The sequence below is a fragment of the Schistocerca serialis genome, chromosome 2 (genome assembly GCF_023864345.2).
Source record: "Schistocerca serialis cubense isolate TAMUIC-IGC-003099 chromosome 2, iqSchSeri2.2, whole genome shotgun sequence".
In the NCBI taxonomy this organism is placed as follows: Eukaryota; Metazoa; Arthropoda; class Insecta; order Orthoptera; family Acrididae; genus Schistocerca; species Schistocerca serialis.
This window is the reverse complement of record NC_064639.1, coordinates 1,048,255,528-1,048,281,136: the sequence shown is the minus strand read 5'-3', so window position 1 is coordinate 1,048,281,136 and position 25,609 is coordinate 1,048,255,528. Positions and strand designations below refer to the sequence as shown.

At 40.8% G+C, this 25,609-nt stretch overlaps 1 protein-coding gene across 1 annotated transcript in view; it reads left to right on the top strand.

Moving 5' to 3' along the window:
- LOC126458490 (UV radiation resistance-associated gene protein) overlaps positions 1 to 25,609 on the top strand; it is a 104,726-nt gene that overhangs the window by 63,244 nt on the left and 15,873 nt on the right. The window contains exons 5-6 of the mRNA XM_050095584.1: positions 18,563 to 18,861; positions 20,466 to 20,638. Of these exons, the coding sequence (XP_049951541.1) occupies positions 18,563 to 18,861; positions 20,466 to 20,638 (472 nt within the window). The remainder of the gene's footprint in view (positions 1 to 18,562; positions 18,862 to 20,465; positions 20,639 to 25,609) is intronic.

The following is a 25,609-nucleotide window of genomic DNA, read 5'->3' as shown; positions in this document are numbered from 1 at the left end:
ACTTTGACCATCCTCAGTTTTTTGCTGCCCTTAGCAAAATTCATCTACTGCTTTAAGTATCTCATTTCCTAATCTAATTCCCTCAGTTTCACCTGACTTAATTTGACTACATTCCATTATCTCATTTTGCTTTTGTTGATTTTCATCTTATATCTTCCTTTCAAGAAACTGTCCATTCTGTTCAACAGTTCTTTCAAGTCCTTGCTGTTTCTGACAGAATTACAATGTCATCATCAAACTTCAAGGTTTTTATTTCTTCACTCTGGATTTTAATTCTGCTCCAATTTTTTTTCCCGTTTCCTTTACTGCTTGTTCAGTGTACAGATTGAATAACATCGGGGATGGGCTACAACCCTGTCTCACTCCCTTCTCAACCACTGCTCCCCTTTTGTGCCTCTCGACTGTTATAACTGCCTTCTGTTTTCTATACAAATTGTAAATAGCCTTTCACTCCCTGTATTTTATCCCTGTCCCTTTCAGAATTTGAAAGAGAGTATTCCAGTGAACATTGTCAAAAGCTTTCTCTAAGTCTACAAATTCTATAAATGTAGGTTTGTCTTTCCTTAACCTTGCTTCTAAAATAAGTCATAGGGTCAGTATTGCCTCTCGTGTTCCTCCATTTCTACGGAATCCAAACTGATCTTCCTCCAAGGTTGGCTTCTACCACTTTTTCCATTCGTCTCCAAAGAATTCGTTTTAGTATTTTGCAGCCATGACTTATTAAACTGATAGTTTGGTAAATCTCACACCTGTCAGCACTTGCTTTCTTTGGGCTTGGAATTACTATATTATTTCTTGAAGTCTAAGGGTATTTCTTCTGTCTCTTACATCTTGCCCACCAGATGGAAGAGCTACATACTCCTTCTAGCTTTCGCCTTTCCCTTCTTTGCTTAGGACTGGTTTACCATTCCGAGCTCTTGATATTCATACATGTGGTTCTCTTTTCTCCAAAGGTTTCTTTAATTTTTGTGTAGGCAACAGATGTCTTATCCCTAGTGATTCATGCTTCTACATCCTTGTATTTGTTCTCTAGCCATTCCCACTTAGGTGTTTTGCACTTCCTGCCGAGCTCATTTTTGGGACGTTTGTATTCGTTTTCGCCAACTTCATTTACTGCGTTTTTATATTTTCTCCTTACATCAATTAGATCCAATACCTCGTGTTACCAAAGGGTTTCTACTAGCCATCGTCTTTTTACCTACTGGATCCTCTACTGCCTTCACTATTTCATCTCTCAAAGCTATCCATTCTTCTTCTACTGTATTCCTTTCCTGTGTTGTCAATTGTTCCCTAATGCTCCCTCTGAAACTCTCAACAGCCTCCTGTTCTTTCAGTTTATCCAGATCCCATCACCTTAAATTCCTATCTTTCTGCAGTTTCTTCAGTTTTAACCTACAGTTGATAATCAATGAATTGTGGTCAGAGTCCACATCTGCCCTGGAAATGTCTTACAATTTAAAACCTGGTTCCTAAAACTCTGTCCTACTATTATATAATCATTCTGAAACCTTCCGGTGTGTGCAGGTCTCTTCCATGTACACAACCTTCTTTCATGATTCTTAAACCAAGTGTCAGCAATGATTAAGTTATGCTCTGTGCAAAACTCTACCAGGCAGCTTTCTCTTTCATTCCTTACACCCAGTCCGTATTTACCTCCCACTTTTCATTCTCTTCCTTCTCCTATTGTCGAATTCCAGGCCCCCATCACTATTAAATTTTTGTAACCCGTAACTATTTGAATAATTTCTTTTATTTCATCTTACATTTCTTCAGTTTCTTCGTCAGCTAGTTGGCATATAAACTTGTACTACTGTGGTAGGCGTGGGCTTTGTGTCTATCTTGGCTGTAATAATGCATCCACTATGCTGTTCGTAGTAGCTTATTCGCAATCCTGTTTCTTTAAATTCATTATTAAACCTATTCCTGCATTACCCCTATTTGATTTTGTATTTAGAATCCTATATTCACCTGAGCAGAAGTCCTGTTCCTCCTGCCACCAAACTTCACTAATTCCTACTATATCTACCTTTAAATCTATCCCTGTCCCATTTTAAATTTTCTAACCTAACTGCCTGATTAAGGGATCTGTGACATTCCATGCTCCAATCTGTAGAACACCAATTTCGTTTTTCCTTATAATGATGTTGTCCTGAGTAGTCCCCACCCGGAGATCCGAATGGGGGACTGTTTTATATCTGGAATATTTTACCCAAGAAGATGCCATCATCATTTAACCATATTAATTGGTAGTATGTTAAGTATTTAGGAAATTTGTTGTGGTCATAAGAAGAATAAAGATGTTCATTTATCAGTCATGAATCTAGAATTAAGATTCCCTTTTGCTCTTTGATATTTTTTTTTTTTTTTTTTTTCCCAGTTGTGCAGGGATTTTCTCCTACCCTTTTACATGTCCATTCTGATAATTTGCCTTTCAGTAAATTTTAATATTAGCCTTTCGCTCTTTAATACTACATACATGAATTACCCAAATAGAAATTTAATTTCTCAATAAATATTTTAAAATCTTTCACAATTAAATAATGTCAATATGACATCATTTAATAACTTTGTCATACAGAGATACAGCTTGCATGTAACAAATCAGAAGTCTGTTCTTGAATAAGGCAGGAAATGAAGTGAACAATTTCAGCATGATACATATTAGTCATTCAACAAATATAATCAAAATGGATAGATAAAAAATCTACTCACCAAGCAGTGGCAGGGGAACGCACACAAAAGGGGTTAACTTTTACAAGCTTTCAGAGCCAGTGGCTCTTTCTTGTGGCAGAAGAGTTGAAGGGGAAGAAAGAGGGGTGAAGGAAAGGGGCTGGAGAGGTTTGGGGAAAGGGGCACATTTCAGAAAAGTCACCAAAAACCCCTGGGTCAGGGGAGACTTGCTGGATGGGATGAGAAGGAAGTCCCCAACAATCTATCTTTCCTTCTCATCCTATCCAGTAAATCTCCCCTGGCTGGGGGTTCCTGGTGACTTTCTTAAACTGTAACCCTTTCGCTAAACATCCCCATTCCTTTACCTTCACTCCTCCTCCTTCCTCATCGACTCATCTACTGGAAGAAGGAGTCACTGGCTCCGAAAGCTTGTAAAAGTTAAAGCCTTCTGTTTGTGTGTTCTGCTGTCACCACTTTATGAGTAGATTTTTTGTCTATTCATTTATATTCTATTATCAATAGCTGATTATTTTTGTTGTTATATTAACAAATATAATCAGCGTTTGAAAATATAAGAAACAGTATAGATAAGAAATCTGCTTACCAAGCAGCGGCAGGAAAAGCACACGAAAAGATGTGGTAACATACAAGCATACAGAGTAGCTCCCGGCAGAAGGCTCAATGAGAGAGGAGGAAGGAAAAGAAATGGTGAGATTTAGGAATTGTATAGAGTTATAAAAAGATTGTCCAAAACCATGCATCAGGGAGAACTTACTGGATGATTTTTAAGATCAGGCAACTGTCCATCCAGTGCAGATGATGATAACTGTGGGACACAGCTCAGAACATATTCTGAGTGTAAGGAGGTATATTAAACAGAATGACTACCTCCATGCCAACTAGAACGGATTTCAAAAGCAGATTATGTGAAACCCAACTTGCACTTTTCTCACATGAAGCAGTGTAAGATCCAAAGAAATCCCTCCTGCAGATGAGAGTATCAGAATTTAGTGGTTAAATACTGAAACTTTTGCTACATAGTGCCAGAGTTCAAGGTGCTCCTGAAAATGCTGAAGTTCACATAATTTTAGACCCATTAACTGAAGTTTTAGTAGTGAGATCTTTGGAGAAAATTTACATGAAATCTGGAAGTATAGTGACATGGGAAATGGAAGTGATGTATTTGTTGCAGTAGACAAGAAACTCAAATCCATCAAGGTGGTTAGATGGAAGTTGAAACTGCATGCAAAATTGTTTGGGCAAGACTCAGTATCAAGTGTAGGCAAAAAATTACAATACTGTCCTTTTACTGACCACCTGATTCTCCTCATGATGTAATTGAATACTTTAGAGGAACCCTCAGCTCACTTGTAAATAAGTACCCTAATGATACTGTAATCATTGGAGGAGACTTTAATCTTCTAAAAATCAGTTGGGATAATTACAGTTTTGGTAGTGGTGGTCATGATGAGACATCCTATGAAACATTGCTTCATGTCTTCTCTGAAAACTACCTAGAATGGATAGTTCAGAACTCCACACGATATAAACATTTTAGGTCTAATGGCAACAAACAGACCTGACCTCTTTGACGAAGTCCACATCAAATCAGTGACCATGAGCCAGTTACAGCAACAATGAATACCAAAACACAAAGGGCAATTAAAACAAGCAGAAAGATTTGTATGTTCAGTAAGCTAGACAGAGAACCAATAGTGCCATACCATAATGAGGAACTTGAAATGTTTAGCTCAGGGCAGGAGCACATAGAGGAAGTGACTCAAGTTCAAAAGAATAGTTGATCATGCTGTGAGCCTAGTAGGACAGTTTGTAATTGTAGAAATCCTCCTTGGTACACAGTCACTGTAAAGAAACTTTTAAATAAACAGACTACTGCATAACAGGAATAAAACAAAGCACAGAGTTATAGATAGGGAGATGCTGAATGAACCACATTTCACAGTCAAGAGAGCGATGTGTGAAGCTTTCAGTGACTAATGTAGCATAATATTGTCAAATGAACTTCCACAAAACCCAAAGAAATGCTGGTTACATGTAAAGACTGTTAGTGGCACCAAAGTTAGTGTCCTGTCCCTAGAAGAAGGAGACTGGAATTGAAATTGAGGGTAGCAAAGCAAAAGCTGAAATGCTGAACTCCATTTTCAAATGTTCCTTTACAGAGGAAAATGCAGCAGAATTACCCCAACTTATTTCTTGTACCACTGAAAAGGTGAGTGGAATAGATATTAGTGTCAGTGCCACTGAGAAACAGCTGAAATCATTAAAATTAAATGAAGCCCCAGTGCCTGATGGAATCATTATCAGTTTCTTTACCCAATTAGCAGCTGAATTATCCCCTCTGTAAACTATAAACTCTTGTAGAGCCCTCAAACAAAAAACTGTGCCCAATAGGTGGAAGAAAGTACAGGTCACACTTGTCTACAAGAAGGGTAACAGAAGTGATCCACAAAACTACTGTCCAATAACCTTGACATAGATTTGTTTTAGAATCATAGAACATATTCTGAGTTCAAATATAAAGAAGGATATTAAACAGAATGACTACCTCCATGCCAACTAGCATGTATTTTGAAAACATAGATTATGTGAAACCCAACTTGCACTTTTCTCACATGACATCCTGAAAGGCATGGCTCAAGAGTCAGGTAGATGCAGTATTTCCAGATTTACAAAAAGCATTTGACTCAGTACCACACCTATACTTATCAAAAGTATGATCATATGGCGTATCAGACAAAATATGTGACGGCATTGAGGATTTCTTGGTAGGGAGGATGAAGCATGTTATCTTAGATTTAGAGTCGTCATCAGATGTAGAAGTAACTTTGGATGTACTCCAGGGAAGTGTGTTGGATCCCTTGCTGCTCAAATTGTATACTAATGATCTTGCAGACAATATTAATAGTAACTCAAGACTTTTTGCAAAAGATGCTATTATCTACAATGAAGTACAGTCTGCACAAAGGTGAACAAATATTCAGTGAGACCTTGATAAGATTTCAAAGTTTTGCGATGATTGGCAACTTGCATTAACTATTCAGATATGTAGAATTTTGTCCTTCACAAAAAGAAGAAAATGTAGTATCATATGAATATAATATCAGTGAGTCACAGTTGTGATGTGTAAACTTTTACATATACTCTAATGTGAAACTTAGCAGGGACATGAAGTGGGGTGATCACATAGGCTCTATCGTGGGTAAAGCAGGTAGCAGACTTTAGTTTATTGTCGAATACTAGAGAAATGCAGACAGTCTACAAAGGAGGTTGCTTACAAATCATTTGTGTGACCCATCCTTGAATATTGCTCAAGTATGTGTAACCCATACCAGACAGAACGGTCTTTTTTTGAGTCATCTGTCTTCTGACTGATTTGATGTGACCCACCACAAATTCCTCTCCTGTACCAAGCTCTTCATGTCAGATGTTTGCTGGATGTATTCCAATCTCTGTCTTCCTCTACAGTTTCTGCACTCTAGTAGCATGGAAGTCATTCCCTGTTGCCTTAGGAGATGTCCTATCATCCTTTCCCTTCTTCTTGTCAGTGTTATCCACATATTCCTTTCCTCTCTGATTCTGCGCAGGACCTCCTCATTCCTTACTTTATCAATCCACCTCATTTTCAACATTCGTCTGTTGCACCACATCTCAAATGCTTTGATTCCCTTCTGTCTGGTTTTCCCACAGTCCATGTTTCACTACCATACAATACTGTACTCTAAACGTACATTCTCAGAAATTTCTTCCTCAAGTTACGGCCAATTTTTGATACTAGTAAATGTCTCTTGGCCAGGAATGCCCTTTTTGCAAGTGCTTGTCTGCTTTTGATGTCCTCCTTGCTCTGTCCATCATTGGTTATTTTGCTGCCTAGGTAGCAGAATTCCTTAACTTCATCTACTTGGTGACCATCAATCCTAATGTTAAGTTTCGTGCTATTCTCATTTCTGCTACTTCTCATTACTTTTAGCTTTCGTCTATTTACTCTCAATCTACATTCTGTACACATTAGGCTGTTCATTCCATTTCACAGATCATGTAATTCTTCTTCACTTTCACTCAAAATAGCAATGTCATCAGCGAATCGTATCATTGATATACTTTCACCTTGAATTTTAGTTCCACTCTTGAACCTTTCTTTTATTTCCATCATTGCTTCTTCAATACATAGATTGAACAGTAGGTGTGAAAGACTACATACCTGTCTTACATTTTTCTTAATCTGAGCACTTCATTCTTGTTCGTCCACTCTTATTATTCTCTCTTGGCTCTTGTACATATTATATATCACCTGTCTCTCCCTATAGCTTACCCCTATTTTTCTCAGGATTTTGATCATATTGCACCATTTTACATTGTTGAATATGTTTTCCAGGTCGACAAAGCTTATGAATGTGTCTTGATTTTTCTTTAGTCTTGTGGTCATTATCAACTGCAAAGTCAGAATTGACTCTCTGGTGCCTTTACTTTTCCTGAAGCCAAACTAATCAACATCTAACTCATCCTCTATTTACTTTTCCATACTTCTGTTTATCATTCATGTCATCAACTTGGATGTGTGAGCTGTTAAACTGATTGCGCAATAATTCTCGCACTTGTCAGCTCTTGCAGTCTTTGGAATTGTGTGGATGATATTTTTACGAAAGTCAGATGGTATGTCGCCAGACTCATACATTCTACACACCAATGTGAATAGTCATTTTGTCGCCACTTCCCCCAATGATTTTAGAAATTCTGATGGAATGTCATCAATCCCTTCTACCTTATTTGACCTTAAGTCCTCCAAAGCTCTCTTTAATTCTGATTCTTATAGTGGATCCCTTATCTCTTCTAAATCAACCTCTATTTCTTCTTCTATCACATCAGACAAATCTTCCCCCTCACAGAGGCCTTCAATGTACTCTTTCCACCTATCCACTCTCTCCTCTGAATTTGACAGTGGAATTCCCGTTGCATTCTTAATGTTACCACCCTTGCTTTTAATTTCACCAAAGATTGTTTTGACCATCCTATACACTGAGTCGGTCCTTCTGACAATCATTTCTTTTTTGATTTTTCCTGCTGCCATTTCATCTTAGCTTCCCTGCACTTCCTATTTAATTCATTCCTCAGCGACATGTATTTTATATTCATAAATTTCCCTGATGGTTACTTCACAGTTACCTTCTTCGTAACTATGTTTTTCTTTCCAGCTTCTGTGATGCTCTTTTTAGAGACGTCCATTCCTGTTCAATCGTGCTGTATCTACGGCCGTAGAGAACTTCAAGCATATCTCGTCATTCCTTAGTGCTTCCGTATCCCACCTCTTTGCATATTGATTCTTCCTGAATAATTTTTTAAACATCAACCTACTCTTAATCACTACTAAATTGTGATCTGAGTTTATATGTGCTCCTGGGTAAGCCTTGAAATCCAGTATCTGATTCGGAATCTCTGCCTGACCACGATGAAATCTTCCCGTATCACCCAGCCTTCTCCAAGTATATCACCTCCTCTTGTGATTCTTGAACAGAGTATTCGCTATTACTAGCTGAAATTTATTGCAGAACTCAATTAATCTTTCTGCTCTCTCATTCCTTGTCCCAAGCCCATATTCTCCTGTAGGCTTTCCTTCTACTCCTTCTCCTACAACTGCATTCCAATCCCTCATGGTCATTAAATTTTCATGTCCTTTTATGTAGTGCATTACCTTTTCAGCATCCACATATACTTTCTCTTCTCTTCTCTTCATCTTCAGACTGCAACATTGGCGTGTATACCTATAATATTGTCAGTATTGGCTTGCTATCGGTCCTGATCAGAGCAATGCTATCACTGAATTGTTCACAGTAACTTAATCTCTGCCCTACCTTCCTATTTATAATGAATCCTACTTCCATTACCATTATGTCATTTGCTTCTGCTGTTGAAAGTATCCTATACTCATCTGACCAGAATTATTTGTCATTTCACTTCACTGATCCCTACTACATCTAGACTGAGCCTTTGCATTACCCTATTCAGATTTTCTAGCTTCCCCACCACGTTCAAGCTTCTGACATTCCACGCCCCAGCTCATAGAATGTTATCCGTTTGTTGATTATTCAATCTTTTTCTCATGATCATTTCCCCCTTGGCTGTTCCCTCCCAGAGATTTGAATGTGGGACTATTCCGGAATCTTTTGCCAATGAAGAAATCATCATGACACTTTTTCAATTACAGGCCACATGTCCTGTGGATACATGTTGTATGTCTTTAATGCAGTGGTCTCCATTGCCTTCTGCATCATCATGCCATTGATCATTGCCAATTCTTCTGCCTTTAGGGGCAGTTTCCCACCCCAAGGACAAGAGTGTGCTGTGAACCTCTGTCTGCTCCTCCATCCTCTTTGACAAGGCTGTTGGCAGAATGAGGGTGACTCCTTATGCCGGAAGTCTTCGGCCACCAATGCTGATTATTAATCAATATTTAAGCAGTGGTGGGTTTCAAACCCAGAACCGATTATGTTTTGATCTAATCAAAGACACTACTGCTAGACCATGGGTAGCAGGGGATATTGAATGTATAAAGAGAAGGGCAGCACAAAGGGTGACAAGTTTGTTTGAGTTGTGGGAGAATGTGACAGTGATGCTGAAGAAACAGAACTGACAGATTCTTGAAAATAGGCACTACTATCCCGAGAAGTGTGCTAACAAAGTTTCAAGAACCAGCTTAGTTTATTCATTCAAAGGCATCAATTACAAGAGAGTAACAAAAAACTTAACAGCTGTATATGTGTGCATAAACAATTGACGTTAACACATTTAAACATGGAAATAGACATGAAGAATGAGCTGTATATGATGAATCTATGAATACATAACTACTCCCCTACGTATTGCTCCCATACGGATTGAAGGATAAGGTTAGATTAATTACAGCATGCACAGAGGCATTTAAACAGTCATTTTTCCTGTGTTCCATACACGAATGTGATGGGGGAAAATGCTAATAACCAGTACAGTGGGATGTATCCTGTGCCATGTACTTCACATTGGTTTGTAGATATAGATGTTTATGGAATCGGAAGAAAAGAATGAGATTTGAAAAACAGAATTTAAAAGTGGAAGGAGTATTAAGCAAAACAGACAACTGGAAAAGAGAGAGAGAGAGAGAGAGAGAGAGAGAGAGAGAGAGAGTTAGAGTGGAAACTTAATTGCATTCGATAGTAGACAGGTGAAGAGCCAGGAAAATAGACAGGTCAGAAAATAAAAAAAAGTAAAAGGAAATGAGGAAAAGGAATAGCTATTGAAAAGTAATGCTGGGTCCAATAAAATTAAGGTAAATTTATGTCATGTGGTTGGCATAAACCGAGCACATGTTGGAAAGCCAGCTCCCGACTGCGGAGTTGTGGGGAAACTGGTGTCAGGAGGGAGAATCCAGATGACACGTAGGGTGAAACAGACACTGAGTTCATCACTGTCATGTTGAAGTTTGTGCTTTGCAACAGGATACTGTGTGTAGCCAGTATACACCCTGTGTCTATTCCCATTCATTTGAACTTATAACTTGGTAGATGGCAGACAGTGTTTACTTAACAGTTGGTATGTGACATGTTGTTTCACACCATTAAACATCATCCAATCTTCTACATTAATACGCCTACCTCCAAGTCACTGGTTAGTATAAATAGGCATAGACAAAGGGCGTATACTGAAAACATAAAATATCCTGTTGCAAAACACACTATACATGACAGTCATGACTTTGGTGCCTGTTTCATCACATATGACATCTGGATTCTCTGGACTGACATCAGTTTCTCAGAACTCCACTGTGGGAACTGGCCTTGCAACATGTGCTTCATTCTCGCCACCCACCGGACTTAAATTTACATTGATTTCAGTGGTCTCAGCATTTCTTTTCAATAAATATTCCCCTTCTTCACTCCATTTTCCTTTTCTTTTCAGACCCCTCTATTTCCTCCCTCCCTCCCACCTGTCTACCATAGAATGCTTTCTGCTCTTATTAGTTTCTTCACATTGGTATTAAGTTATTTTATTTATTTATTTATTTATTTTTTAGCTGACTTATAATTAACACAGTGGAGTAAAATATCTATGACACTGAATGGCAGGATCTTGTGGCAGTTGCCCACTGTGGCATAATTGATGGTGGTGGCTAACTCAGCATATGTTGTTTCTGCAGTGAAGATACTGCTCGAGGAATGTTGCATCATTCAGGGTCTCAAATTCAAACAAAAATAAAAATTTATGAAGAATATATTACACTTGCTACTGTAACACTTGAACAAAACTTTTTGAATATATGTTAGTTGACTTTAATACATGTTATATTGCTATCAAGGCTTCTCAACTGTAATCACTTAGGCAGAAAGTACAGTAGTCTGGAAGATCTACACTACTGGCCATTAAAATTGCTACATCAAGAAGAAATGCAGATGATAAATGGGTATTCATTGGACAGATATATTATACTAGAACTGACATGTGATTACATTATCACACAATTTGGGTACATAGATTCTGAGAAATCAGTACCCAGAACAACAACCTCTGGCCTTAATAACAGCCTTGATACGCCTGGGCATTGAGTCAAACAGAGCTTGGATGGCGTGTACAGGTACAGCTGCCCGTGCAGCTTCAACACGATACCACTGTTCATCAAGAGTAGTGACTGGCGTATTGTGACGAGCCGGTTGCTCGACCACCATTGACCAGACGTTTTTAATTGGTGAGAGATCTGGAGAATGTGCTGCCCAGGGCAGCAGTCGAACATTTTCTGTACCCAGAAAGGCCCGTACAGGACCTGCAACATGCGGTTGTGCATTATCCTGCTGAAATGTGAAATGTAGGGTTTCGCAGGGATCGAATGAAGGGTAGAGCCACGGGTCGTAACACATCTGAAATGTAACATCCACTGTTCAAAGTGCCATCAATGCGAACAAGAGGTGACCGAGACGTGTAACCAATGGCATCCCATACCATCATGCCGGGTGATATGCCAGTATGGCGATGACGAATACACGCTTCCAATGTGTGTTCACTGCGATGTCGCCAAACACAGATGCGTCCTTCATGATGCTGTAAACAGAACCTGGATTCATCCAAAAAAATGACATTTTGCCATTCGTGCACCCAGGTTCGTCGTTGAGTACACCATCGCAGGCACTCCTGTCTGTGATGCCGCATCAAGGGTAACCGCAGCCATGGTCTCCGAGCTGGTAGTCCATGCTGCTGCAAACGTCGTTAAACTGTTCATGCAGATGGTTGTTGTCTTGCAAACGTTCCCATCTGTTGACTCAGGTATCGACACATTGCTGCACGATCTGTTACAGTCATGCGGATAAGATGCCTGTCATCTCGACTGCTAGTGATACAAGGCCAGTAGGATCCAGCACGGTGTTCCATATTACCCTCCTGAACCCACCGATTCCATATTCTGCTAACAGTCATTGGATCTCAACCAACATGAGCAGCAATGTCGCGATACGATAAACCGCAATCGGGATAGGCTACAATCCGACCTTTATCAAAGTCGGAAACGTGATGGTACGCATTTCTCCTCCTTACACGGGGCATCACAACAATGTTTCACCAGGCAACGCTGGTCATCTGCTGTTTGTGTATGAGAAATCAGTTGGAAACTTTCCTCATGTCAGCATGTTGTAGATGTTGCCACCGGCGCCAATCTTGTGTGAATGCTCTGAAAAGCTAATCATTTGAATTTCACAGCGTCTTCTTCCTGTCAGTTAAATTTCACGTCTGTAGCACGTCATCTTTGTGGTGTAACAATTTTAATGGCCAGTAGTGTAATATCTTGAGGACTACAACTCTCAGATAAATCCAGGATAGTCCTTGCCAGAAGTATATGAATAAGACAAATACCAAAAAGCTAGGCTTGTGCTGTGATGCTTCATTATAAGATGAGCATCTTGAAGATATGTACTGTCATAGCAGCCCCTTATTAGTTAGAGGGCTTGCACGACTGACACACTAGATGGGCTGCCGACCTCCTTTCAGGAGCATGGAGAGAGATGTTGCCAGAGGATATAAACAATAACAGGCTGTCGAAATAAACACGGAACTACTTCACCAGACAACATGTGACAGTGTTCCACCAATTGGAACTCACATGAGTCATGTAACACTCGGCCTACCCAGCTTCATAAGCATGCCCGGACAGTCAGACCAGCTGTGAGTACCTACTGCTAGGAAAAGCTCTGGCCAGTACTTACACTGGCCCTAGCATTGTATACACTTGCCGTAACATTGTAGTGGTTTGTTGTGTTTTGTGATTGGTAGAGTAGATTTTGGTCAGTATTTTCTTCCATTGTCTTATTTCCTTAACGGTCTGCCACCACAAGAGTTTAGGTTTTTTTTTTTGTTCTTGCATTTAAAACTTAGTGTATGCCAAGAAAGTGTTTTTCTTTAATTAAAATAAAATGTGTTAAAATTGACTGTTAGTTCCCTCCTGTCGACTGCAGAACATTACAGTTATTAGCAACGAGGATAAAACTTTAATTTTCGAACGAAATGGCCTCTTCTGAGGAACTTCTTCAGTCTTTGGTGGATTCAGGCAGTGCTCACGCATTCAGAACTTTGCCCCCATTCACCAATGTTGAAAGAAGTAGCCCATAGAGGTTATTCAATTGCAAGTAAATTGAACACTTTGCACGTGGCTCCACCGACGTTTCCGGCATTCGATACGTCTGTCGAACCATGGTCAAATTATGTCAAACAGTTTGAACAACATTTACTGGCACCACATCTTGATACGGCTGTTTTCGCAGCTCGCTAGTTGCCTAGTGCCAAAGGGCAGTCTCGTCGATTTGTTGGTTCATCCCGTGACAGGAAGTGTTTCACCCGGCTTCCATCCTGTCCAGACTGTTTCCAGACTCACCAATGGTTGGAGTGCCTCCACTGGCGAGCAAGATGCACTGCTTACAGCCAAGCGGGCCATATCACCGTGGTGTGTCAGGCTTTGCAGAGACATAGCATAGATGCCACGCTTCCTGTGGACGCACATTCTCATCACAAATCGTCACCTCGGGACCTGGAAGCCTCGCATTCCATTGACGGCCCAAGTATTCTTCATCATTCTCCAGTCGGGTGCCTGTTTTGTCCTTACCTTGCAGGTCATGCTTATTCCGGTGGCCTTCCAAATTGACACGGCATCATCCGTTTCTATTGTGGATGGTGCCACATACCAACGCTTGGGCTTGCCGGCTTTATTCCCATACACATGCACCTTGCACAGTTTCAGTAATCACTCTAAATCATTTGACGGTGTTTTTTCCACACAAATCTCTTACAATGTTCATTCCTTCACTGCTCAGATTTTGGTGGTCGGATCCCCCAGCACTACTAACCTTCTGGATGTGGACATTTTAGGTTGTCTGGGTTTATCAGTGCAGGACACAGTACAGGCAGTGTCAATTCCCTCTTTGGATACCTTCCTCGCCCTGTTGCTCAGCGAATATGAAACGTTTTTCTCATCCTCCACACCAGGGGTGAAGGGTTTTACCGCGGATGTTCAGCTACTTCCCTGAGCTGTTCCTCGTTTTTTTTAAGGCCCGCTCGGTCCCCTTTGCTCTCCGAGACAGGCTCCTGGTAGAACTTCACCGCTTACAAGACGAAGGCATAATTTCTCCGATCGAGCGCAGTCGCTGGGCAATGCCTTTCAAGATAGTTGAGAAGCCAAATGGTGCTTTACCCATCTGTGGCAATTTTAAGGTTACGGTCAGTTCTCAGTCCGTCTCCGATGTATATCCTGTCCCATCAATGGATGACATACTCACACGTCTTGCGGGCTCAACCATTTTCGTCAAAATTGATTTGCGCAGTGCTTATTTGCAGCTGCCGTTGGATGAGGAATCACTGCAGATCCTAGTCATCAAATACCCTGTGTGGCCTTTTCCAGTACAACTGTCTTCTGTTTGGCATTGCCAGCACCCCCCCCCCCCCCCCCTTTTCCAATGTTATTTGGAATGCATCACAAGCCAGGCGCCCAGTGTGGCCAATTATCTGGGTGATGTCATTGTCGGTTGCTCATCCCCGGTGGACCTCGCGGACAAGCTGGATCAGCTGTTTCAGGTTTTTTTCTGAGGCTAACCTGCATTGCCGGAAGGAAAAGTGTAACTTTTTTGCACGAAAGGTCAGTTATCTCGGGTTCACGGTTGATGCCCGCGGCCTACATGCCTCTAAGGAGTATGTCGGAGCAATTCCAAACCTGCCTGCTCCCACCAATGTGAAGCAGCTGCAATCTGTCCTCAGTCAAATCAACTGCTATCAGTGTTCTATACCCCACGCCACCGAGATTTTGGTGCCCCTGACCAGGTTATTGTGCAAGGGGGGCATTGAGTTTGAGACACGGCATATGAGGAGACTTTCACCACAGCATATGAGCAGGCTTTCACACGTCTCCAAGTCAGCTCTCTACCACCCTCTGTGTCTGGCCACTTACAATCCTTGACGCCTCCCCCTTGGTTTGTTTCAATGTGGAACTGGACGTGGACGCAGATCTGTTCGCACTTCTGTTGGATGCCGATGTGGTCTGGCAGGCCGCCGCTCAGGATCAGACACTGCAAGCTCTCCATCACCAAATCACTGCAGGTTGGCCGACAAGCTGTCGTAGCATCTGTGATGCAGAGGCCCAGCAGTTTTGGGATCTTCTGCACAGTCTCTCTTTCCGCAGTGGCGTCATCCTTTTTCATAGTGATTCCGATGTTCCGTGGGTGGTCATACCACATGCGTTGTGCTGCCCTGTCCTGAACATCCTCCATGCTGGCCATTTGGGCGTTGTCCTCACTAAACAGCTGACCCACTGACACCTTTATTGGCACAGTTTGGATAAAGACATTGCCTCCCTCGTGTCAGCGTGCACCACATGCCAAACATGTCCAGCAGCACCCCTTGCCAGTATTTTTCGCAGCTGGATGCAGCTGCTCTGTGGGAACGTCTCCATTTGGATTTCGCAGGGCCATTTCATGGTTCCCAGAGGTTCATACTGATAGCCTCAGGGTCGGGATACCCTTGTGTCTCCCACATGACTTCTGCTGAGACTATCAAAATTCTCCGGTGCCTCTTTGCTGTTGAGGGACTCCTCAAAACTATTGTTATGGATAATGGTCCGCAGTTTATGTCAACTGAGTTTAAGTAATTATGTGCTGCTCCTTTTCACCTTGCGTCAAACAACCAGGCAGAACATTTTGAGTAGATGTTCAAGACTCAGCCCAATAAGCTGCTCAGCCATCACCCACTGGAGGAGGCCGTGCTGCTTTTCTTGGCTACATACCATGCCAACCCCCATGCTGGTAAAAGTCCAGTGAAGATATTTCACAGTTGACCATTTCCCTCTTGGTTATCTGTCCTGGTTCTTGAGGCTTCTCCCCCCCCCTGCCCACATGCCGGCGCACTCCTTTCATGTCAGGCAGGTGGTCTGGGCGTGGATATTCTCTCATCCACGGGCATACTGGGTGCCTGCGGTCATCACCAAGCTCTGCGGCCGGGCGATGGCGTCTCTCTGGTGGGCTGATGGTTCCACCCCCCCCCCCCCCCCCCCAAGCACCTCAACCAGCTCTGCCCCCATCTGGTGGACTAAGATGCCCTGGGGGAGCTGCCAGTGCCTGTCGCTGGCCAACCTGTGGCGGAACCTCCACCTCAGCCTCTGTCTCCGCCACCAGCTGTCCATGCTGCGTCACTACGTCCTGCCCCTGCCGGCTATGAATCCATGGATGTCAACCAGGATGCCCCTACTCCTATGGGCATTTGTGGTGCTGGGGAATTTTTTTCCCAGGGGGGTGTCGTAGTGACTCCTTATTAGTTAGAGGGCCTGCACGACCGACATGCAAGATGGGCTTCTGACCTCCTTTCAGGAACCGGAGAGAAACATCGCCAGCGGATATAAACAATAACAGCCTTTCCAAATAAACGCGGAACTACTTCACCAGACAACATATGACAGTGTTCCATGAATAGGAACTCGTATGACTCATGTAGCACTCTGCCAACTTGGCTTTATAAGCATGCCTGGACAGTCAGACCGGCAGTGTTTACCTATTGTTAGGAACAGCTCCGGCCAGTACCTTTGCCGGCCCAAGCATTGTATACACTTGCCACAGCATTGTAGTAGCACGTTGTGTTTTGTAATTGGTAGAGTAGATTTTGGTCGGTATTTTCTGCCATTTCTTGTTTGCTTATCTGGTATACCACCATAAGAGGTGTGAGGTTTTCTTGTTCTAGTGTATGCCAAGAAGGTGTTTTTCTTTAATTATAATAAAGTGTGTTGAAATTGACTGTTAGTTCTCTCCTGCCAACCTCAGGACACTACATGTACATGTTACCTCAATTTCCAGGAAAATGTTCTTAATGGGTATATGTATACATATCCCCTGTTGATGAATGGTTAATGATCTTTAATCTTCACAGGTAGCTGTATCCTGTCTCTTTTATCTTCTCCTTTCTTCTTCTTCTTCTTCTTCTTCTTCTTCGTAACAGTATAGTTTTAGCCTAAATGATTAATCAGGCTTCAAATCACTGTTTATTGAGAAGTAAATGACATACAAAGATGGGTGGTACATGAAAAGATAGATACACTCACCAAGTTTACGAAGCTTGCCTTGTTGATCATGTGCATGCTATATCAGATGCCTGTGGCCACAATTGACAAGGTGGCAGCAGTGGAGGAGTAGAGCTTTTGTTTGTCAGAATGTGTGAAGTGTGCATCCGTTATGAGCTTTCAGCATGTATTCATACACAAGTATGGAAATGCTGCACCTGATCACCAGTGCATTTTGCATTTGTTTTGCCAGTTTCACAACACTGGTTGTCTTTGTGGAGGGAAAAGAAAGGGGGCGACCAGGTGTCTCAGAGGAAATTGCAGAGTGTGTGAAACAGAGCTTTGTGTGCAGCCCACAAAAATCAACAATTTGCTCAAGCAGTGAACTGGGCATTTCACAGAAAACAATGTGGAATGTTTTTGCATTTCACACCTTACCATTTGCAGCTGTTACAATACCTAACCCCCGATGATTATGCACTCCGATTGGAGTTTTGTACCTGAATGCAGCAAGCTATGGAAGATGGTGGTGGTGGTGGTGGTGGTGGTGGTGACAACTTTGCAAGGACAGTGACAAGCCGACTGTCCATCTGTCGGGAAACAGGATTAGTCAAGTGTGAGAGCGGAGTGCTGAATCGCTGCAACATTTCTCCAGCTGAAATCTGGATTTACCAAATAAAACCTGCAAAAAAGGATGACTGATTGCTGCACTTTATATCAGATCACCCACATTCGTAATGGAAGGTAACATGATGAATATTTCAGATGTATTTTTGTGTGTGTCACATATGTTCTGACTATGAACTGTCATTTTCAGACATCAGTTACATTAACAGAAGATGTTTATGGTAGCTCCTATATTCTCTTCAATTGATAGGCACATAAACACAGAAATCTGCAGTACAGGTGTGTGTAGGCATTGCTGTGGCTGTATATATTAATAATTTAGTAGGTCATTATTGTAGTGTACATATCATCATCTGGCCTACAATGCAGCGATTGCATCTATAATAAGGTCCAATGCCAGTGAAATTTCCTTGTGCTGCCATTTCCAGAAAAGTGAGCCTTTCTACACACAACATCCATAGTTGTGGTTCTGTAGTTGAAGTCCACTCATGTACATATTTCCTGTGTGGTCTAGGGTATATGAAAGTATGGACATGGCTTGCTTGTTGAAGTGATAATTGTTCAGAAATGTAATTTTGTGACCTCTTTGCAAATATTGGATGGGGAACATCATTGTCTTCTTGTTTCCTTCCTGGTATTTACTGCTTACAATAATTTATTTGTACTAGCTTAATAATAAAAAGGAATAACGTAGTGTTTTTATTCCAGGCTACATACTGTTCAACAAGCAATAAAGAAACAAATGCTCTCAGCACAAAGTTTGAGAGAAAAAATTACTCTTGGTGGTCTGGTACCTCTCAGATCAAATGAAGGCGAGTCACTCTTTAGGCTACTGAATGTTAGCCAGTCCAAAAACCGTCGACAGGAGATTTTAAAACTTAAGCAGGAAATAGAAAAATTGAAGTTTAAAGTCTCATTACTCAGCCAAGAGAAAAGGAGAAAGCAGGAACAAGTTGTACAAATTGAAAAAACGAGTATTGCCGTAACTGAAGAAAATCAAGATCGGGGTAAAAACTGTTTTATTTCCTTTTTTAACTTAAAATAATGGTTTAAAGTAGTTGTGTTCCTTGTATTATAAAGATATTGTTATTATCACAAATGAAAGAGTGTATAGAATGTTACAAAAAGAGAACTGAAATTATGCATGCCTTTGAGCTGCTTAGTATGTGCGTGTGTGATAAGACTTTGTCCAAAAGATTAACAACATTTCCATTTTTATACACCTGTGTGTTGCTCACTCCCTGTTCTGTTTGGTGCGGAGTGGTCTGCCCTCATGAATTTATTCCATTCTTGTTTTTCCATAACTTTACCATTGATTTTAAATCTGTTACAATGGGTGATATTCATTAATCACCACTTGAATGCCCTCCTTTCAATTCAGATTTATTACCCTTAATTTTTTCTAAGATTGACTGGGAACATAGTGAACCAAAGCGTATTCAGCATTAGAAATTATGTACAACTAGCTTTGAATATAACACATTTTTTCCCTTCATTCTTAAGCAGAGACAAGGCCAGAGTGATGGACAAAAATATCTCTGATAATAGAAGAGTATGCAAAAAATAATGACATTGCATTATTTCAGTTGATACAGTAACACTAAAAAGTCATCAATAGACTCACATTCATGAAAGTAGTGTTCTGATTCCTGTCTGGCCATCCAGACTAACTGTCAGTGGTTTCTCTATATTGTTTAAGGCAAATGATGGTATGTCTCCTTTAAAAAACACATCGCTGATTTCCTTTCCATCCTTCTCCATTTCAAGCTTCTACTCCGTCTTCACCTTTGTTCCTTCTTATCTAAGAAAGCTGTTTTATGTTTGCTTTATCATAGAAACATAATCAAAGGCTTAAAACTGTAAGACATTCTAAGGAATTGTCATATATAAATGTGAAGAAAACAGAGAAACTTATGACAATGTATTTCAGAATGGCCTAAAGATTATAGTATACTATTGTAACATCTTAATTCTATTATAAACATAGGAGGAAAACTGACTGGAGATGTTTGCAAGAAGTTATTGCAGTCCACATCAGAACAAACAACAGTTATACTACAATATAATGCCATTTTCTGTCATTATTGTTAAAAGAGTGATGTTAACTGAAAAATGCCTAGAATGATGAGGTCAGTACAGATGTGATACAACCAGCAGTAAATAGGATTTACAATGCTATGTAGTTTTCATTTGAGTGAATTAAAGGGTAGCCAATAACTACAGATGAGCAGTGATATCACTATGCCATTTTACAGAAAAGGCTTGTCTTCTTAAATATTCCTGTTGTTATTCTAGAATGTTCATTTTTTGCCCATAGAAAGATACCTGTAAGAAAAATAGTTTTTCTTATTGTCTACCATTTTGTGCCTGTAGTAATGATATCAGCTGAATTACTATGTGGTATTACAGTATCAAAAGATACAGTTCACAGAGTTCCAGGGAACTACATTGTTGGCAATCAATAACTGATTCACAGCTTATTTATTAATTTTCAGAATATTTTCAAAATTTTCTTGTTTGTGTCACCACTGATGAATTATTTTTAAATTCCTGATCAGTTTTATTCTGTTTTCGAGTGTTTATAAATGATGTTTGCTGTTGCACTTTCAAGGAATTAACTTAATGGCCAAATATGAACACCTGTACAAAGAAACAGAGCAGTTAAAAGAATGGAGAAAGAGCTATTTAGATGCTCGGGAATCTTTTGTGCATATAAATGCCCAGCTTAATTTTCGCAGAAGGCAACTGATTTCGGAGTTAAGTTTCATATACCCAATCGTACAGGTATGTTATCGTGTTAATGTTGCTTATTGCTAGAGACTTTTAGTATTATTGGATGGTTCTGTGTTGTTTCATATAGTGCATTACTGTTAAATTGTGAACAACGCTGAACATAATAAATATAGTGTAGAATATAGATGCCACGACCAATTTGTAGTACTTTGATGCAGGGATAAACATTTAGTTCTTGTCTTACAAGAGGTCGCACCTGCCCCCCCCAAGAATAAATCATGCTAATACTGTGTGAGACGATCTCTAACCTCTATAATGGCCTCATTTCAGCAAGGAAGAAAATACACAAGTTTCCTCACATATGCCATATTCAGCTGAAGCCCTTCATTGATGACTGGAGCTACCAAATTTTTGGTATACTGATCAGTATGTTTCATGCGGTGTTCGAGATAGTTCTCAGTTTCGAATGTTGAAATTTACATAGTATATTCATCAGCAAGATGTTGAAGAAAGTGTAAACTTTGTCACCAGGAATGTTGAAATAAACAATGTGGTCCACGATTGTGGTAACCTGAATGAGTGGGCTCTAGTCATAGTGTGAAAAATAAACCAGAACATAACAGTAACTCCTCTGGCATGAACCACACACTCCATACAAACTGTGGATTAAAGGCCTCACTGGGTATTAAGTGAAACTGACATCTTGCAGTTTTTTAAAACAGGCAAAATTGCAACTTTTCGGACAAAAATACATGCTTTGAGTCGACTACAGTCCAGTTTCTGTGTTGTTTGGCTTACGGAAGACATGCAGCTTTATGTGCCACACTAGCCCAAAAGTGCATAAATAAGACTGGTGACTCCATGTAGAAAGAACAGAATGTAGCTGAAAACTTGAAGTATTCAACATTGTTATTGTCCTTTCTGTATCTATTATATTGTCTATGAAAATAAATAGAAGGCATTATTTTCAGAATGACCCTAGCACAACCCATCTTAAACTTTCAAGTGTTTCCAGGATTCTTGCACGTACATAACCATCATTTGTGATTATTACCAGCGACTAAATTATACTCAACACATAATTTTACCTAGTGACCTTCCATTTCATTCCTTTTCTCTGCTCCATGTTACCCTACTACATTTCTCCTTTTCTTATTATCCCACTATCAAATGCCAGTCCCCCAATACAATTACATTATCACCTCCCTTATGAACTGAATAATTTCCTGTATCTCATCACACATTCTTTCAATCCAGTCTTTCAGCTGTGGGAGATAGTACGAATATGAATTAGTACTATTATGAAGAGTGTTGGCTTTGTATTTATCTTGGCTATGATAGGGCATTCTTGTGCTGTTCATAGTAGCTCACATGTCTTCCTCACCTGTCTAACTTTATCTATCCATTTTTATTTTCATATTTTCTAGCATATACAGTGTTATAGAGATGTAATATTCCATATGCTTGCCTGTAATGTAGCAGATACATTTTTTTCCCAATGGCAGCATCCTCGTGAGTAGTCTCGATGTGGAGACTAAAAGGGCGAACTATTTTACCTCTGGTACATTTTATCCAACAAGATGTCATTGTCATTAAACAGTAGAGTAGAGCAGAGCTGCATGTCCTCAGAAAATATTGTGGCTGAAGTTTCCCCTTGTTTTCAGCTCTTCGCAGTATGAAAATGACATGACCATATTACAAGGCCAAATCAGTCAAATTGTCTAGACTGTTGCCTCTGCAACTTCTGAAAAAGCTGCTGCTTCTTGTCAGGGACCATACATTAAGCTAGCCTCTCTGTAGATAGCCATCTGATGTGGCTATCTGCATGGTTGAAGCATTTGAGCTACTCCACTGCACAGTTCGTGTGGGACTTGTTATTATGTGTTTCACGAACTGTATGCTAATCTCACTAGACTGAAACCTTATTGAAGTTTTTATTTCATAGTTACAAATCTTACTTATCAATGGTAAGCTATGAAAACCTTGTAACTCCATCTGTCTGAAAAACTTGTAATTCCAGTAAGCAGTAACTCCATTATCAAAGACAGATTTGAAAGAGCATGGATTTCTTTAATCCAGCAATAACTAGACTTCTACTATGTAGCTAGACATATAGAAACATTTTCTGTGTCACTTTATATATTTTTGAAGAAACTGCTTTTGATCCTCCTATAAAATTTAACAAAATGGAGTTATGAGGTTTTCATTGCGTACCTTCGTTAAGATTTCATGAATGTTGTTAGACACCAAGTTTTAAATACACAGATCACTTTTGTTGGTAACAAACCTCTATTGAAAGCCGTTACAGGTTGAAATTTATAGACAGCTAGCATGTGGAACATTAATAATATATTTTAAAAAATCATGGACCATAATGAAATCCTACAATATCATTAATTACTGATCATGTGTATGCAACAGCTTTCAGTATCAGTGTTCAAAATTTAGTCTTCAAATTAGCTGGTCCAGGTTAATAAAATTTTTGTTTGTCTTCTTAATGTACTTAGAGACTTAAGCCTGCTCTTCACCCATTTGACTCATCTTGGTCTCTTGTACCTTTGACAGGAAAAAAAGAAAAAAATTGGGTGGGATGACAACACAGCTCTTTGTAGCTACTCCCATTGTTAACTCCACAGTTACACTTATTTTTACATATTTGCGTGGATTTTTGTATAGAGAAATGTCAATTAGAGATACTCCATTTAATAACTTATTGTCTATAAAGGTAACTGTATAAAATAGACTTGTATGTTGACACTGTAGCTGGTTGACTGACTTATAATTTGTGATTGTCATGCTTACCTCACAGACGTTACTCTTAAAGAATGAAGGTTTCCATTTTGGGATTACATTTTTGTTTTATTTGTGACAGTACTTTTTTCAGTTAAATTTCTTCGTGTATTGACAAAGAATACTCACCTCAAAGCTTCAAAACATCCATAGCAATAAAGTAAATCTTCATTTTTCTTTCAGGCCATTTTGTTTCGTGATGATTTTGTGGAATAATCACTTCTTTGGCTGAGGGCTTTACCTGATATTTAATAAACACAATTCTACACTATTTTAATAAATGGATATCAGTAAAACTGATTTTTAAACATTTTAAATGTATACATTTTCGAAATTAAAATGTGGGTAAATACAAGTTCATGACTACCTCAATTGGAAATTGTTTCTCTTCTAATTCTCTGTTAATGGAGCATGAGATGACCATCATATCACCTCAATGGGACACTGCTTCAAGACCCATTTTTTCCACTTTTAATGGAATGGAGGTAATGAGTAATAACATAGTGATTGAGTATTTAATTGCTCATACATCACAGAATATTGTTGCTTCCATTTTTCTAAACAGAGAGACATTTGTTTGATTTATACACTCCTGGAAATTGAAATAAGAACACCGTGAATTCATTGTCCCAGGAAGGGGAAACTTTATTGACACATTCCTGGGGTCAGATACATCACATGATCACACTGACAGAACCACAGGCACATAGACACAGGCAACAGAGCATGCACAATGTCGGCACTAGTACAGTGTATATCCACCTTTCGCAGCAATGCAGGCTGCTATTCTCCCATGGAGACGATCGTAGAGATGCTGGATGTAGTCCTGTGGAACGGCTTGCCATGCCATTTCCACCTGGCGCCTCAGTTGGACCAGCGTTCGTGCTGGATGTGCAGACCGCGTGAGACGACGCTTCATCCAGTCCCAAACATGCTCAATGGGGGACAGATCCGGAGATCTTGCTGGCCAGGGTAGTTGACTTACACCTTCTAGAGCACGTTGGGTGGCACGGGATACATGCGGACGTGCATTGTCCTGTTGGAACAGCAAGTTCCCTTGCAGGTCTAGGAATGGTAGAACGATGGGTTCGATGACGGTTTGGATGTACCGTGCACTATTCAGTGTCCCCTCGACGATCACCAGTAGTGTACGGCCAGCGTAGGAGATCGCTCCCCACACCATGATGCCGGGTGTTGGCCCTGTGTGCCTCGGTCGTATGCAGTCCTGATTGTGGCGCTCACCTGCACGGCGCCAAACACGCATACGACCATCATTGGCACCAAGGCAGAAGCGACTCTCATCGCTGAAGACGACACGTCTCCATTCGTCCCTCCATTCACGCCTGTCGCGACACCACTGGAGGCGGGCTGCACGATGTTGGGGCGTGAGCGGAAGACGGCCTAATGGTGTGCGGGACCGTAGCCCAGCTTCATGGAGACGGTTGCGAATGGTCCTCGCCGATACCCCAGGAGCAACAGTGTCCCTAATTTGCTGGGAAGTGGCGGTGCGGTCCCCTACGGCACTGCGTAGGATCCTACGGTCTTGGCGTGCATCCGTGCGTCGCTGCGGTCCAGTCCCAGGTCGACGGGCACGTGCACCTTCCGCCGACCACTGGCGACAACATCGATGTACTGTGGAGACCTCACGCCCCACGTGTTGAGCAATTCGGCGGTACGTCCACTCGGCCTCCCGCATGCCCACTATACGCCCTCGCTCAAAGTCCGTCAACTGCACATACGGTTCACGTCCACGCTGTCGCGGCATGCTACCAGTGTTAAAGACTGCGATGGAGCTCCGTATGCCACGGCAAACTAGCTGACACTGACGGCGGCGGTGCACAAATGCTGCGCAGCTAGCGCCATTCGACGGCCAACACCGCGGTTCCTGGTGTGTCCGCTGTGCCGTGCGTGTGATCATTGCTTGTACAGCCCTCTCGCAGTGTCCGGAGCAAGTATGGTGGGTCTGACACACCGGTGTCAATGTGTTCTTTTTTCCATTTCCAGGAGTGTATATATGAATTTTGGCTCAAGAAAATTACTACAAATAAGTGCCTGTGTAGAATTAGTGCTCTGCTTTTAATCACTGATGAATAATTAATGTTGTGTAATAAGTACACAAATGATTAGGCAATGAACTTCTGGTTTTTGTGATGTGTTCATCTACTAACAAGCAAAAATATGAAATCTTGCTCTATGAAGCAACCACATTATTGCAGATCCAGTACACTTTAA